The sequence below is a fragment of the Pteropus alecto genome, unplaced genomic scaffold, assembly GCF_000325575.1.
Source record: "Pteropus alecto unplaced genomic scaffold, ASM32557v1 scaffold116, whole genome shotgun sequence".
NCBI classification, from domain to species: Eukaryota; Metazoa; Chordata; class Mammalia; order Chiroptera; family Pteropodidae; genus Pteropus; species Pteropus alecto.
Window position 1 is genome coordinate 2481895 of NW_006439189.1, and position 15100 is coordinate 2496994.

Below are 15100 nucleotides of genomic sequence, written 5' to 3' on the forward strand. Positions count from 1 at the left end.
GCTCTAATATACTATTTGTTGGATAATAACTAGTTGGTATATAGGGTGGTTGCTATGTTTAATATAGTAAATTTGACCAACTCATTTATTTTGGTATAAACCTGTTTCTGCCCTCTGGAGATTATTCTTGGTTAGGGCAAAAGTATAAATCAAGCTATCTATGTAAATACAGATGGCTTTCCTTTGAAGAAAAGGAGTTAGAAATGTACAAATTATGTTCACTTTATAAAAACACTTAACACTTGTTTTAGTTTTCCATGTTCCTATAAGATGCAGACTTTTTACTTTATACATGCTACTTAGTAATTAGATCATAAATGTCCCCCTAACAGTTTGCAAATTGATTCATATAGTCTTAATTTCTTTCTCAAAACACTGATGTGAAGCCATGTGTCCTCCAACAGGAGGAAATGTAGTGTAAGCCCCATATAAATAAAGTATAAACAAGAAATATTAGAAAAATTATGATGGTTATATATTGGTAAATAATGAAAAATATATTTTCTTTGCCATTTTTATCACTTATATGATATAAGATACTCACCTATTTGCTAAATTTAGTATTGATTGTTTCTTATCACTTAATAACTATATTTAAGTTTATTTCATTGGTTGTTATGCAAGTTATTTGGACTTTTAACTAATTTTCTTTTTCTCTTTTTCTTTTTCTCTCCCCAGAAATGATGGCTTTATGAATTCAATTCAAACTTTCTCTTCTCGATTTTAATCTTTTGTTGCTTAAGACTGAAGCAATCATGGTCAACGTGAGGAAAGTGGTGCATTCATTCCTGTAAGGATGTCATTACTTATTATTTTTTAAAAGATAACTTGTTATGATAGTTTGTTCAAAAATATTAAAAAGACTTTTCTATGATCATTCAGGTATATTTGTCTCAATGTGCATAAATGAGTTTCATTACAATAGACTGATATTATGGGTGTTTCCTATTCAAAACCAAAAATAGGAAAAAAAAAAACAATTATTTGAATTCCAGTTAAACACAGCCACTCATGTATACAAGTGAGTAATATGTAATAATACCTTCAAATCAAAAAGAATTCCAATGCCTGTGGTAGTTTTCTTTATGGCTAAAACATATTTATAAGAAGAATTATTTTTTCCTTTTTCTTCCTGAATGAACTGAACAGCCAAGAGAATAAAGTGTCTTTATAAGTCTCTGGTTTTATGAAGAATATTTGAGGTTGCAAAAGAATGTATCAGAAGTCAACGAGTAAGGTTTGAGGTATGTAGCTAGACAGAAAAAAACAATGTCATTTTTGGCAATCTTGATACAATGGCCCAGTAGCTAAAGTCAAAAAAATGTAACATAAAGGGGATAAGTAAAAAAATGGATTCAAGTACTGGGCAATTTTAAACATGATCTAATCCAGGCATATCTTCTTTTTAAATTGGAAAAATGTAAGGTTTTTTTTTTTCTAAACCTTCTCTTTGAGGAATGAGACATTGAAATACGATCTAGGGCTCTGAAATTCTGACTAGTACGATGAAGAAGGCTTGCATTGCCTTACTTCTACACAGTCTCCTCTATGATTCTTGGTGAAAGAGCTCACCAAAGAAAAAAGTTTACAGAGTAGTGTAGATATAAAGTATATCAACATTGGTTCTTCTGCAATATGCACCATTGTTGCCCATCTTAGATGTCATTGTACATTTTAGTGATGATAGTCTCGAGGATATGTGATTCCAAGAAGACTAGAGGAGACAGGAAAAGTAAAGGATGAAGGACAGTGATAAAGAAAGAATCAGGTATAAGAAAATGAAAGAACAAATGTTTCATGCATCTATGCCAATTCAATATATACTCATTGGTCTATATATCAAAATGTAGGACTTTTAAAAGTCACCAAATTTTTCTGGTATGAAGTTAAGGAATTCATATCCATTTTATTTCCATTCTATTAAGAGAAACAAGGGACAATTCATATCTAATAATACTCATTGTCATATGCCATGGAAAAATTCAGTAGATTTTTTTAAATGTACTCAGACTTTCAAATCAAATTATCATTTTGCTTATCTACTAAGAATGTAAAATTATATTTTCATTAAAATTTAGTAGCAATGAACAAATTATATGCATTGTTCAGAGAGAACTTGTGATTTCTGTGAAAAAATTTTCTGAGCCTTCTGTGGATATAAAAATAATTAATGTAAGCTTTAAGAGCAAAAAATAAATTATTCCTATTTTGTAAAAAAAAAACTGTATATATTTCAGTGAGTATATAAATATTAGAAATTAGGTTTAATTTAATTATAATATACCCCATTCTTCATTACAAAATGATAGAAAATAGGATTGGACTGCAATAAAACTCATAATACTTTGCCCATATTAGTACTCAATAAGAAATTATTAAATTGAATTGAACTAAACCCAGACAACTGAAATAATATACTCTTTCAGGATCTTTCCCAGCACCATTATTTTATTTTATAATTCACAATAGATATATTAAAATTCTACAAGCTTCCTCATTAATTCAATATTTGTCTTATGGACTCTTTAATAAAATTTATATGTATCTGACCAGTAGAGGGAGGCAAGATGACTTCTTGAAGTGGTTTTCTACTTCCAAATTCTAAGATACTCAAATTATAAAATTTATAACTGGACATAGTTTTTCATGTATTTTTGTAATGTATGATTTTATTGTGTATTACTCTACTCTTTTTAGAGAAATATGAAAGGATTTAGATGTTTTCACAATTTACTTAAATAATGTGAAGTTGAACTGCATATTCTGTTAGGACCTTATTCTTTAGGCTTAAGGATAAATATATTTGTGGTCCTGTAACTGACAATTAAAGAAGAAGCATATTTTTGTGAGTATAAATCCTTGTAGGACTACTTAAAATGGTCACCAGATAATTTAAACCAGAAAAATAATTAAATACCAGAAGGGCAATTTTTTTTATTATGTAGACCAGAAAAGACTCCAGCTTTAAAATTACTGAGCCCAGTTCTGCATAAAAAGGTATCTTCTTAAAATAAAATCAGAACTTAAATTCTTGACAAATTTTAAACTAAATGAGTTGGGGTATAGTTACCATAAAATACTTTTGTTTAACTTTGAAGACAGAAAGAAGGTAAGCTCCAACATTTGCTGAAGACCTATTATAACAAAGGTACTATTTCAGGACTTTACACATATCATTTAATTTTCACATTAGTCATATGATAGAAGTCATCCTCATTGTCCGGATGAGGGAATTGATGTTCTAAGAGGTTAAGTGACTGGTCAAAAAAATAATTGAGGTCATGTAGCCAGGATATTGGCCATTACGTCCAATGAAATAAATACAATGACAGAATAATCAAAGCTGAGAGCAAAAAACTTGCTTTTATTTAGTTGGTCCTTTATTTCAGTAATTTCTATTCATAATCATAGAATAGTAATTATATAGATTACTTGAATCATGTATTATTTTTTATGTTGCAGGAAAATAATATGGCCTGCATTGGAAAGAATTTACTAATTACTTCTCATTACTTGATAAAAATTACTATTTATGTCTTATTCCTCCATATTGCTTAGAGTACCAGCTAGCTTTGACTAATGAGGAAGTAATTTTAAGCTAAATGTCTGAAATATTAGTTTTCTATCTCTTGTAGAATGAGAAAATCAAAATATTTTCATGATTTCTTCATTATCTTAAAATACATAGAAGTATATTAACAAGATATTAAGAGAAATAATGTTTAAATATGGAAGAAAATTATTACAATATTTTTACTGAAGTTTAAATAATACCTATATTTTCCAGGCTAAATGTTCCAGTTTGGTTCAGAAAGTATGCTGGGAGTAAATGTGTGTGCGTATAATAGTATAGATATGATATGATTATTATAATCACAATCATCTACTTTTAGTGCTGTAAGTTTCTCTGACAATTGATAATAATGAGCAATGAGTCAATCAAAACACACATATTTTTCCTATATAGAGATAATATTTTAAGTTCAAAGAACAAGTGAATGAGATAGTAAAATAGAAAGCATTTATGCAAAGAATGCATAGACTTTGGAAAGAGGGAAAAAAAACACCGTAGATGACAGAGGCTCTGTTCATCCCTCTGGCAACCAAATCAAAGTTGTGATGGAAACAAGGAGCAACAGCAAGAAGCCATACAACTAGAGAGAAATCCAAGAAATCACCCTGCAATGGCAGAAGGTAGGACGGGGCAAGGACACAGAGCTGCCTGGTCCTGAGCAGCTGAGGAAGATGGAGGCTACAGTAGCAGCAATGGCAAAAGACTCTTAAAGGGGCCGTATCCATGAGCAGATTTTCATGGTGATGAACTTGCTCACTCTGAGCACCAATGCTGATTCGGCTGCGCACAGAGGGCACCAAAGACTTACAGGGAATCATTGTCGGAGTGAGGGCCTAGGCAAGACTCACTCTGTACAGAAGTGCTGGCAGTATCCATTGTTCCTTGTTGAGCCCTCCTTGCTCCCAGTGCACAGACAAAGCATCGTTATAGCCCAGACATCATCAAACTGGATAACAGAGGTCGCTCCGCCCAGAGGATTCCCTGAAACCCCGCCTCCCGCAACTCACGGCCCAACCCAAGCCACATCAGGTATATCCTCAGCAAGTCAGGTGCTCCTTGCTGAGCAGCACCAAGACTCACACTAGAGGCAGATGGCCTCGGTTTCTGGTGTGGCCTTTTGAGAAAACTATAAGCATAGCATCTGTGGATTGCTTGCTGAAATTTAACAGGTAACCCCAGAGGTGTAGAGACTTGGGCTAAATTTAGGTCACAGCTGAACTCCTCTCAGAACTGTGCCACTGAATACCTACTATACAAAGCCATGCTAATAAGGTCGGGAGACTTAGGAACTTTGCTTAATACAGACACAGAAAGGCAGCCAAAATGGGAAGACAAAGAAGCAGAAACCATATGAAAAAACAGAACAGAGATCCAGATATAATGGAGTCGAGTAATCTAACCGATGCAGAGTTCAAAACACTAGTTAGATGAATGCTCAATGAACTTAGGCAAAATGTAGATGAATTCAGTGAGAACTTCAACAAAGAGATATAAAATATAAAAATGGAAATGGAAATTATAAAAGAGAACCAGTCTAAAATGAAGAACACATTATCTGAGATGAGAAGTACATTAAATGGAATAAACAAAGGACTAAACAAAGTGAATAAAGAAAAGAATCAAATGCCTTATCTAGAGGACTGGAAAGCCAAGGACACACAATCAGAATGGCATGAGATGAGATGCCAAGACTATAAAAATAATCTAAGGACCATATGAGACACAATTAAGGGTCCAAATAACTGAAGAAAATCGAGATGTTGAACAGCTGTTTGAAGAAATAATAATGGAAAACTTCCCTGACCTGGTAAAAGAAATGAACATAAAACCCCAGGAAACTCAGAGAATTCCAAAAATCAGGGATCCAAAGAGGCCCACACCAAGACACATCATAATTAAAATGCCAAAATTTAAATACAAAGAAAGAATATTAAAAGCAGCAAGAGAAAAACAGATCATTACTTATAAGGGAACACCCATAAGACCAGCAGCTGATTTCTCAAAAGAAACTATGCAGGACAGAAGGGCTTGGCAAAAAATATTCAACAAGATAAAGACCCAGGATTTACAACCAAGAATACTTTATCCATCAAAGCTAACATTTAGGGTTGAAGGACAGATGAAGAGCTTCTCAGACAAAAGCAAGCTAAAGGAACTTATCACCATCAAGCCATTATTACAGGAAATGTTGGCGGGACTTCTTTAAGAAGAAAAAAACATGTATTAAAAACAGGAATAAAGAATGGTAACAACTACATTCCTATCAATAAATACCTTAAATGGAAAATAATTAAGTGCTCCAACCAAAAGACAGAATGGCTGAAAGGATAAGAAAATAAGACTCGTACATATGCTGCCTACAAAAGACTCACTTCAGATTAAAAGACACGCACAGACTAAAAGGAAGAGGATGAAAAAAGATATTGCTCTGATGGACCTAGAAGATATTTAAGTCAGACAGAGAAAGATAAACAATATATGATTTTACTTATATGCAGAATCTAAGGAAAAAAGAGAACAAACTAATTAAAACAGACTCACAAATATAGTGGACTATTTGGTGGTGGACAGAGGGGAGGAGGGTTTGGGGCCTGGGAGAATGGGATGAAGAGTTAAAGAAGTACAAACTAGTAGGTGATGGTTGGTCATGGGGATTAGGAGCATTGCATAGGGAATGCAGTTAACATGAATACGTTGGAGGATCAGGGGAGGGAGGGAGAAATTGGGAGGATCGTTTTATGAACTATATAGGTGTCTAACCAATGTACTGTATAATTGAAACTAATTAAAATAAATGAATAAAAAGAATGCATAGACTTTGGATGTTTTAATGTCATATGTTTCATCTCCCCAATTCCAGAAAGAATCTTACTTTAACTTTCATGCACAGAAAATTGTTCGGCACATGTTGTACCAGTAGAGGAAATTTTCTCCCATGTAAATAATATCAGAGCTTAACAACCACTACTTATAATCTAGTCTCTGCTTAATGTTCATTAAATAACTATTATTGAACACAGAATACACATAAGACAGTCATTAATAGATAATAATCTTTGATTTTAAGCAGGAAATATTGAATATGCTTGTCTGTCTTATCTATTTTATTAAGGAAAATAAATGTTAGTTTATTAGACAATTTAAGAATATACACTTTGAGAGAACACTTAATGTATATAACTTAAATAAATTTCATATCATCATTGGGGGAAACTAATTTATAATGTGCAAAACACATCCATTTCTGAACTTCAGTCTTCTCATCTACATAATGGATATAAGTCAGTACTGACCTCACAAGGTTGTCGTATGAGATCAAATGAAATTATACATACATATTTCGGTAAGCTAAGTGCCTGACTCAATAAAAGTTAATATTCTTCGGACAGAGAGAAAACACCGAAATTTAATTGGAAGACTAGAAATAATGGCGATGATGATGATTGTTGATGGAAAAATAATTGTTTTGTATAGCAATTTATCGGATTTAAGCAACATAATAGATACCTAAATATTGTTTTTCTTCTTAATTTTCAGCGTGCACCTAATTGGCCTATTGGTTTGGCAATGCGATATTTCTGTGAGCCCAGTTGCAGCTATAGTAACTGACATTTTCAATACCTCCGATGGTGGACGCTTCAAATTCCCAGACGGGGTACAAAACTGGCCAGCACTTTCAATCATCATAATCATAATCTTGACAATAGGTGGCAACATTCTAGTTATCATGGCAGTAAGCTTGGAAAAGAAACTACACAATGCCACCAATTACTTCTTAATGTCCCTAGCAATTGCTGATATGCTGGTGGGACTACTTGTCATGCCACTGTCTCTGCTTGCAATCCTTTATGGTAAGTTCAATTTTATTCATTTTTCAGTCTTAGATTATATCATAAATTTGTGTCAGGTATCACAGTAAACACTCATAAAGTTAAATATTTTGCTCGTATCATTTAGAAAAGGAAGAAAAAAGCAAACTGTGTGATAAAAGGATTGGATGTGTGTATAATTATTTAAAAAATCAGCAGTCTTTAAAAAGCAAAACAAACATTTTGTAATATATTAAAATCATACATAGTTACTCTATTGCTTAGTGTCATTTGTAAACAATGATAGTTGGCTTACAATGTACAGAATGAGACAGTGACAGAAGCGTGCTCCCACTCCTATGTTCTGGACAGTATATATACCTAGTACCATCTCTTATACAAAGAAGGACAAAGAGGCTATCATCTTTAATAGATATATTTTAAGTAGCCATTTTTTTTAAATGTTGGCAAAGTGCTTAGCACATAATAAGCATTCAATAATAGCTATTCTTCATGGAGTCTACAATTCATGTTTTTATAAGGAGACAGGGGATAACAAATTAATTACTAATATATAAGTGCAAGGTCACATTATCGCAATAAAAATTCAAGCATGAAAAGTTTTGATATATTGATTTTAGAGAGGTTTTAAATTTTTCTTTTCATTTTTTTTGTCATCTCTTTGTCCTATTTCTTTAACCTAAATTTTGTTTTTAGCTAATAGTTATAATGAACAATCAAATCACTTAAAGTGCCTTTACTGGGAAATTGGAGTTTCAATTTAACTGTTGATATGCTCATCTCACAAAGGAGTGAAATAGACTTCTTGTTCCCTGGAGTGTATAATGGAGTTAGACCAGAAGAAGTAATATCGAAAGTGTACCTAGTTCTCAAATCCTAACAGAAGATCACTGGATGTAGAAAATCTTCACAAAACAAAAATTATTCATCCTGCTCTAAATATACAATAGTAATAGATTACCTCAATAAACATTTTATAAATAGTGTTCTCAGAAAATATGCTTTTCTTATCTTTATTATTTTAATGATGCATTAACCTCAAAGCATAAGTATTTTAACTGCTCAGTGAGCATTTTACCACTCACAAGCTCCCAAATTATTTTAGAAAGGTTACTGGAATTAATTTGCTTTAGAAGATATACTTTATCTTGTGGTGTCTCTTTCATTTAGCCAGTTTATCCTTTGAAAAATATAAGGATGATACGAAAATGTCATCAACCTAAATACAAATCTAACACATCCATCCCCCAACCCAAATAGTAAAGAACAATAAGAAGAAATAAAACTACACAATACTACCACCAAATTTGGAGAACGACCAAATTCCAAATTATCTTTAAGCAGAAAAATAAACAGGAGATTGCAATGAGATATCTATTAAGTTCCCAACACATGCTGCTGTGTAGAGAAAGAGAAGTTCAGGAAATACTGCATGAAAGAGAGAAGAAGAAAGCTAGCAAGAAGCTTAAGGTTGATCTACAATCATTGCAAAAAAAAAAAGAAAGTTTACCCCGGTTACAAAAATTCTCAAGTTTTTCTGGAAACTCAGCCTTTAGGGGAATAATTTAGAAGTGTGCATCGGACTCAAGAAACCAGTCTTGGAAAAGAAACTCTTTGGAGTTATATATAAAAGGGTAAAAAAAAAGAAAGGGAGAGATAAATTTTGAAAAAAAAAAAAGTACAGTTAAGGGGAAAAAAGAGGGAAAATTTTTCAACTTACAAGACAAAAAATAAGTCAGCATATAATGATGCATTAACCCTACAACCTACTCCCCTCCACTGTACCTCAAAAGCCATCGTTAAAGAAACCATACTTCGTTATATGGAGAGAAGAGGCCACACTTGAGCTTAGAAACCACTCATAAACTGCCAATCATGTTCATACAAATTCAAAGATGCAACCAATCTTAATCTATACCAAGCTACCATAAAAAGAAAGCAGAAGAGAATAAAAAAGTCATTTGATAAAAATTTCCAGCAATAAAAAATTACCAAGAAAAAGAAAATTATAACAAAATACTGCAAACAAAATTAAATTTCCTCAGTCATTTGAAGGTATGAAAAAAATGCCTTGAAGTAGAAATCTAAAACCTAAAAAAGAAATGGACAAAAAAATTTGGTCAAGCGAAAGTTGATGAACCCAGGACAATAAAATAGAAGAAAAAGATAAAATCATATCAGAAATGAACATTCAATTAAAAGTTCCTAGAGAATAAATTGATATAAAAACTTAATAAGGAACATTAAAGCAAAACAGGGAATCAACAAAGAATGAAGATGAGATAAAGAAAAAAGAAAAAGCAGTCAGAAAGAAAGTGTCTGAGACAAAAGACCAGCAAAAAAAGAAAAAGAAGTGTGTATAATGAGAATCCTTGAAAAAATAATGGAACAAATTAATATTTAAAATTATAGGAAAGTTTTCCCGAAGTGAAAGAGTCTGAATCTACAGTTTGATAAAGCCAACCCAGTACCAGAAATGTGACCTGGAACAATCAACTCTGAGATATATCTGAGACATTAGATTTGTAAAATAAAGAAAAAATCTTTAAGGATTCCAGGCAAAAATAAGGAATAATTTACAAGAACAAGAGAATTGGACTAGCCTCACAATTAACAAAAATAACAAAGCAAACCAACAAGAAGAAATATTTTTTAAAAGACAAACATTTTTGGAATATATTTTTAAAAAATCTATAAAGACAGAAAAGAGATAATTACTTTTCAGGGGCTGAAGGTGGTAGGATGATGCCAAATGGACATTTGCTTTGATATTATGAAACTGTTCTACATCTTCATTGTGGTGGTAGTATATATATTTCTCAAAATTTGAACAACTATAAATTCTAGTATGCATTTTAAGAGGATGAATTTACTATATGTAAGTAAAACTTTAAATTAAAATATACATCTTTGTGCATAAATGTTTTCAATTTTGGGAGGTAGAAACCCAGAGGAGGGATTGCTGGGTCATGTGATAATGCCATTTTTAGTTTTTTGAGGAACCTCCACAGTTTTCCATAGTGGCTGTACCAATTTACATCCACACCAGCAGTGTGAGGGTACCTGTCCACAACCTTTCTAACACTTGTTATTTGTATTGTTGATCATAGCCATTCTTACAGGTATGGAGTAGTATCTCATTGTGGTTTTGATTCGCGTTCTTCTAATAGCTAGTGAAGTTGATAATTGAATTGTACACTTGAAACCTATATAATTTTATTAACCAATGTCACCTTAATAAGTTTTAAAAAAAATAAAATGAAAATGAAAATAAACTACATACTAAATTAAATGAATCATTTTGAAATCTAGAGTTCAAATGTTGGCATTCAAGCACTATATTAATGTAAGAATGTCTATGATCAATTTGGTGACAGAGTGGAGGGGATGTTGAGGGCTGGAAGAATGGGGTGAAGTGTTTTAAAGAAGTACAAATTAGTAGTTGATAGATCATCATGGGAATGGGGAGCATGGCAAGGGAATGGAGTTAGCATTAATATGTTGGCTAAGTGGAGGGCCAGGGGAGGGAGGGAGCAATTGGCAGAATCATTTTATGAATTGTATAGATGTCTAACTAATGTACTGTATACTTGAAACTAATTTAAATAAATAAATTAACTGAAAAAAAAAAAGAAATTAAGTAGTGAATGGGATTCAATTAACAAAGAAAAGCCTGGGAAAATTTCATCAAAAAGGCTGATGATGAGTATTTAATATATTTAATTTTAGAGCTATGACAAAAACAAAATTGACATAAGAGATGAAGAATACTGTTATAGAAAATATATTATTTATTATATACTCCAACAAATTAGAAACAGTGCAACTGAAAATTGGGAAAAGAGGAAAGAAAAAAAGAAACAGGTAGTAGAATGCTTTAATTGATTTTTCTATAACCAAAAGGTGAGAGTTAAATGATACCAAAGAATCCTGGTAAACCAGAGAAATAGACTTAATAAGAATATAGGAATCTAAGAGTATTAAACATAATATGAATAAAATATGATATAAACATGATATAAAGTTAAACACTAGAGCAAAAATACAAACCTTCCTAAAATCAAAAGATATGTAATTAATAGAAGAGAAAAAAAATCAAGTAGAGGAAGAAACACAAGAAAATTAAATATAATACTCTCAACATTATACTCTGATATAATATGACAGAGTTGAAAATAAACATATCAGTAATGGCAGTAAACTTGAATGAACCTAACTCGCTATTGAAAATAAAAGATTTTTAACGTGGCTTGCAAAAAGAAGATCCAAATATATTCTGTATATATAAGAGGAACCCTTAAAACTCAGTGCTTTATAATAACTAGAAATAAAGGGATGGACAAAGTTATACCAAGCAAATGGCAAAAATAAGAAAACAGAAATTGTGATCTCGATATCTGACAAAGTAAATTTCAAGTGAAAAAGAAAACAGTAAGAGTAAAAAAAAGATTTTTTTATAACTAAGACAAGTAAAAAGGATGATCATTTGTGATAAAAACATGATTAACAACAAAGATATAGCAGTTAAAGATATTCCATAATTGAGACTGACAACCCATGTACTATGTTACTAAAGGTGACACTTTTAGACAAGAAAAAGGCATCCAAGAGGAAAACATTTGCCAAAAATGTTTCTTTAATCAAGAAGAAAAGTCAACAACTTCTAAGGTAAATGGCAGAGTAAAGCCAGACAGTATACCAAAAATGTAGTCTAATAAATTAAACAAACTAAAAGAAAAAATAAGGAATATATAAATATATGTATATATGTGTGTGTATATATATACATATATATATATCTCACATTTTTTCCATTCATCTGTTGATGGACATTTAGGTTGTTTCCACATCTTAGTTATTGTGAATAGTGCTGCAATGAACATAGGAGTGCTAATATCTCTTCAAGATTTTGATTTCAATTTTTTACAATAAATACCCAGAAGTGAGATTGCTGGATCATACAATAGTTTTATTTTTAATTTTTGAGGACCCTCCATACTGTTTCCTATAGCAACTGCACCATGTTATATTACCAACAACAGTGTACAAGAGTGACCTTTTCTCCACATCTTCTCCAACACTTGCTATTTCTTGTTTTTTTGAAAATAGCCATCCTGATGGGTATGAGGTGATATGATATCTTATTATGATTTTGATCTGCATTTCTCTGATAATTAGTGATGACGAGCATTCTATATGCTTATTGGCTATATGTACATCATCTTTAGAGAAATATCTACTCATGTGGTTTGCTAATTTTTAAATTAGGTTATTAGATTTTTTTAACTTCAGTCGTAGGAATTCCTTATATATTTTTGGAAATTAACACTTTGTCAGAAATGTGGTGTGCAAACATTTTCTCCTATTTCACAAGTTGCCTTTTCACTCTGTTGATGGTTTCCTTTGCTATGTGTAAACTTTTTGGTTAATCTGATGTAGTCTCACTTTTTTTGCCTGTGCTTTTGGTGTTATATTGATGAAGTTATTGACAAGAACAGTATTATGAAGATTTTCTTCAATTATTACCTCTAGGAGTTTTACAGTTTTAAGTCTTATATTTCGACCGTTTGGTCACGTATCTTACAACAGCTTTTTTATGGTGTTAGATAAGTTGATTAAACTTCACTTAGAAAATTAAACATGTGAGATAATTGAGAGAAACATGGCAGAGTGAGAGACATGCCCAGATCTCTCTCCTTGAAACAACAATAGGCTGAACATCTAAAACTCAACAAAATACACCCAAACTGCACACCAGCATGTCTGACCATGGGATCTGTGCATAAGAGCTACCACAGGTCAGAACCCCGGGGATCGGGTGGTGAACTCAGAGAAATAAAAATTCTGCCTCTCTCAGCCACTGGAACTCCTTGCAGGAAGAGGGGGAGGGTTGAAGGTACAGCGACTTCCATGATCAGCTACCTGGAAGTGCCCCAACTTCTAGCAGCCAGCAGCAGGGCCCAAACATCAAGGCAGAAAGCAGAGAAGCGGGAAACAACAATTGACTTTTACTGGCCCCAGCTGCAAAACCGAGGCTGAGCCTCAGCCCCCAAGCTCCAACCCAGAGGGCCCCTCAACCCATACCCTCTGAGACCGATCACTGCGGAGCCCAGGGGAATCTCAGCAAACATGAATGGAACTGTTGCTAACACTGACAGGGACTGACACTGAGAGTAGCAAGTGTGATTGAATGTGTACAAGAAAATAAAAAAGACATTTAGGCTTTATATAAAGCACAGATCCAAGACGATTAGACGCCACCTACTGGAAACCAAAATAAAAGCACCTTTGTTGCAGCGGGCTAAAGAGAGACTTTTACATAATACATCTTTTTTCTGGAAAAACAACAGAATACACGTCCATTAATGCCCAGGTGCAGAAATAGTCCCTTAAACACCATGAACAACTGAGGCGACAAGGCATCTCAAAAAGAAAGAGAAAAACCTCCAGAAAATAAGCTTACAGACATAGAAATATGCGACTTAAATGACGGAGAATTCAGATTGGTACTTCTGAGAAAACTCAATGACATCCAAAATAATTCATATAAACAATTATGGGAATTGAAAAAAAAAACAACTAAATGACCAGAGCAAGGAGATTGAAACCCTATTTTTAATGCCCTATTCTTAGTAAGGTCACACTCTTCTGCTTCTATTTGCCTGTTAGTCACTTTACTCCTAATTATGTATTTTTTTGTTATTATTTTGTTTTAGGTGAACTGACCCCTTTCAGTATTTCCTGTAGTGCAGGCCTTCTAGTAGAGAATTCCCTCAATTTTTGTATGTCTGGAAGGAAGTATATAACATAAAACAAAAACCAGAGGCAAATAACACAAAACCCAATCAAAATAAAGAAAACAGAAACACAAGGACAAGGAAGCAATGGAAACACCAAGCTACCAGAAAGCAACAGATAAAATGGCTGTAAGAAGACCTCCTATTTCAATAATCACCCAAAATGTAAGTGAACTGAATTCACCAATAAAAAGACACAGAGTTGCACATTGGATCAAAAAACTAAACTGAACCATGTGCTGCCTCCAGGAGACATCTCAGCTCCAAAGACAAATATAGACTCAAAGTGAAAGGGTGGAAAATGATATTTCAAGCAAATGGCATTCAGAGAAATGCGGGAATAGTGGAACTAATATCAGATGAAATAAACTTCAAAATAAAAAAGGTAAAGAAAGATATTGAGGGACATATCATAATGATAAAGGGAATCATGCACCAAAAAGACATAACACTTATTAATACCTATGCTCTCAATTAAGGAGCCCTGAAATATGTAAAGCGATTAGTAACAGAACTAAAGGGAAAAACGGACCAAAACACAATCGTACTAGGGGACCTAAATACTCCACTGCGGATATGAACAAATCATCCAAACAGAAAAACAATAAAGAAAAACTCATCTTTAAATGACACGTTAGACCTACTGGACATAATTGACATTTACAGAGCTTTCTATCCCCAAACAATTCTTATACATTCTTCTCTAGTGCACATGGAACATTCTAAAGGATAGACCACATATGGACACAGAGATACCCTCAACAAACATAAAAGGATGGAAATCATACCAACCATATTCTCTGATCATAATGCTTGAAAACTAGAGATCAACTGCAAAAAGAAAGCAGGAAGAACCACAAGTATCTGGAGATTAAACAACATGCTACTGAAGAATGACT

The 15100-nt window shown here is 32.7% G+C and overlaps 1 protein-coding gene across 2 annotated transcripts in view; it reads left to right on the top strand.

The window, feature by feature from the left end:
* Positions 1-711: 711 nt before the first annotated feature.
* Positions 712-15100, top strand: part of HTR2C (5-hydroxytryptamine receptor 2C) — a 201764-nt gene continuing 187375 nt past the window's right edge. For both annotated transcript variants that reach the window (XM_006916170.1, XM_025049783.1), the window contains exons 1-2: positions 712-790; positions 7112-7425. In XM_006916170.1, the coding sequence (XP_006916232.1) occupies positions 756-790; positions 7112-7425 (349 nt within the window). In that variant the 5' untranslated portion in view covers positions 712-755. The remainder of the gene's footprint in view (positions 791-7111; positions 7426-15100) is intronic.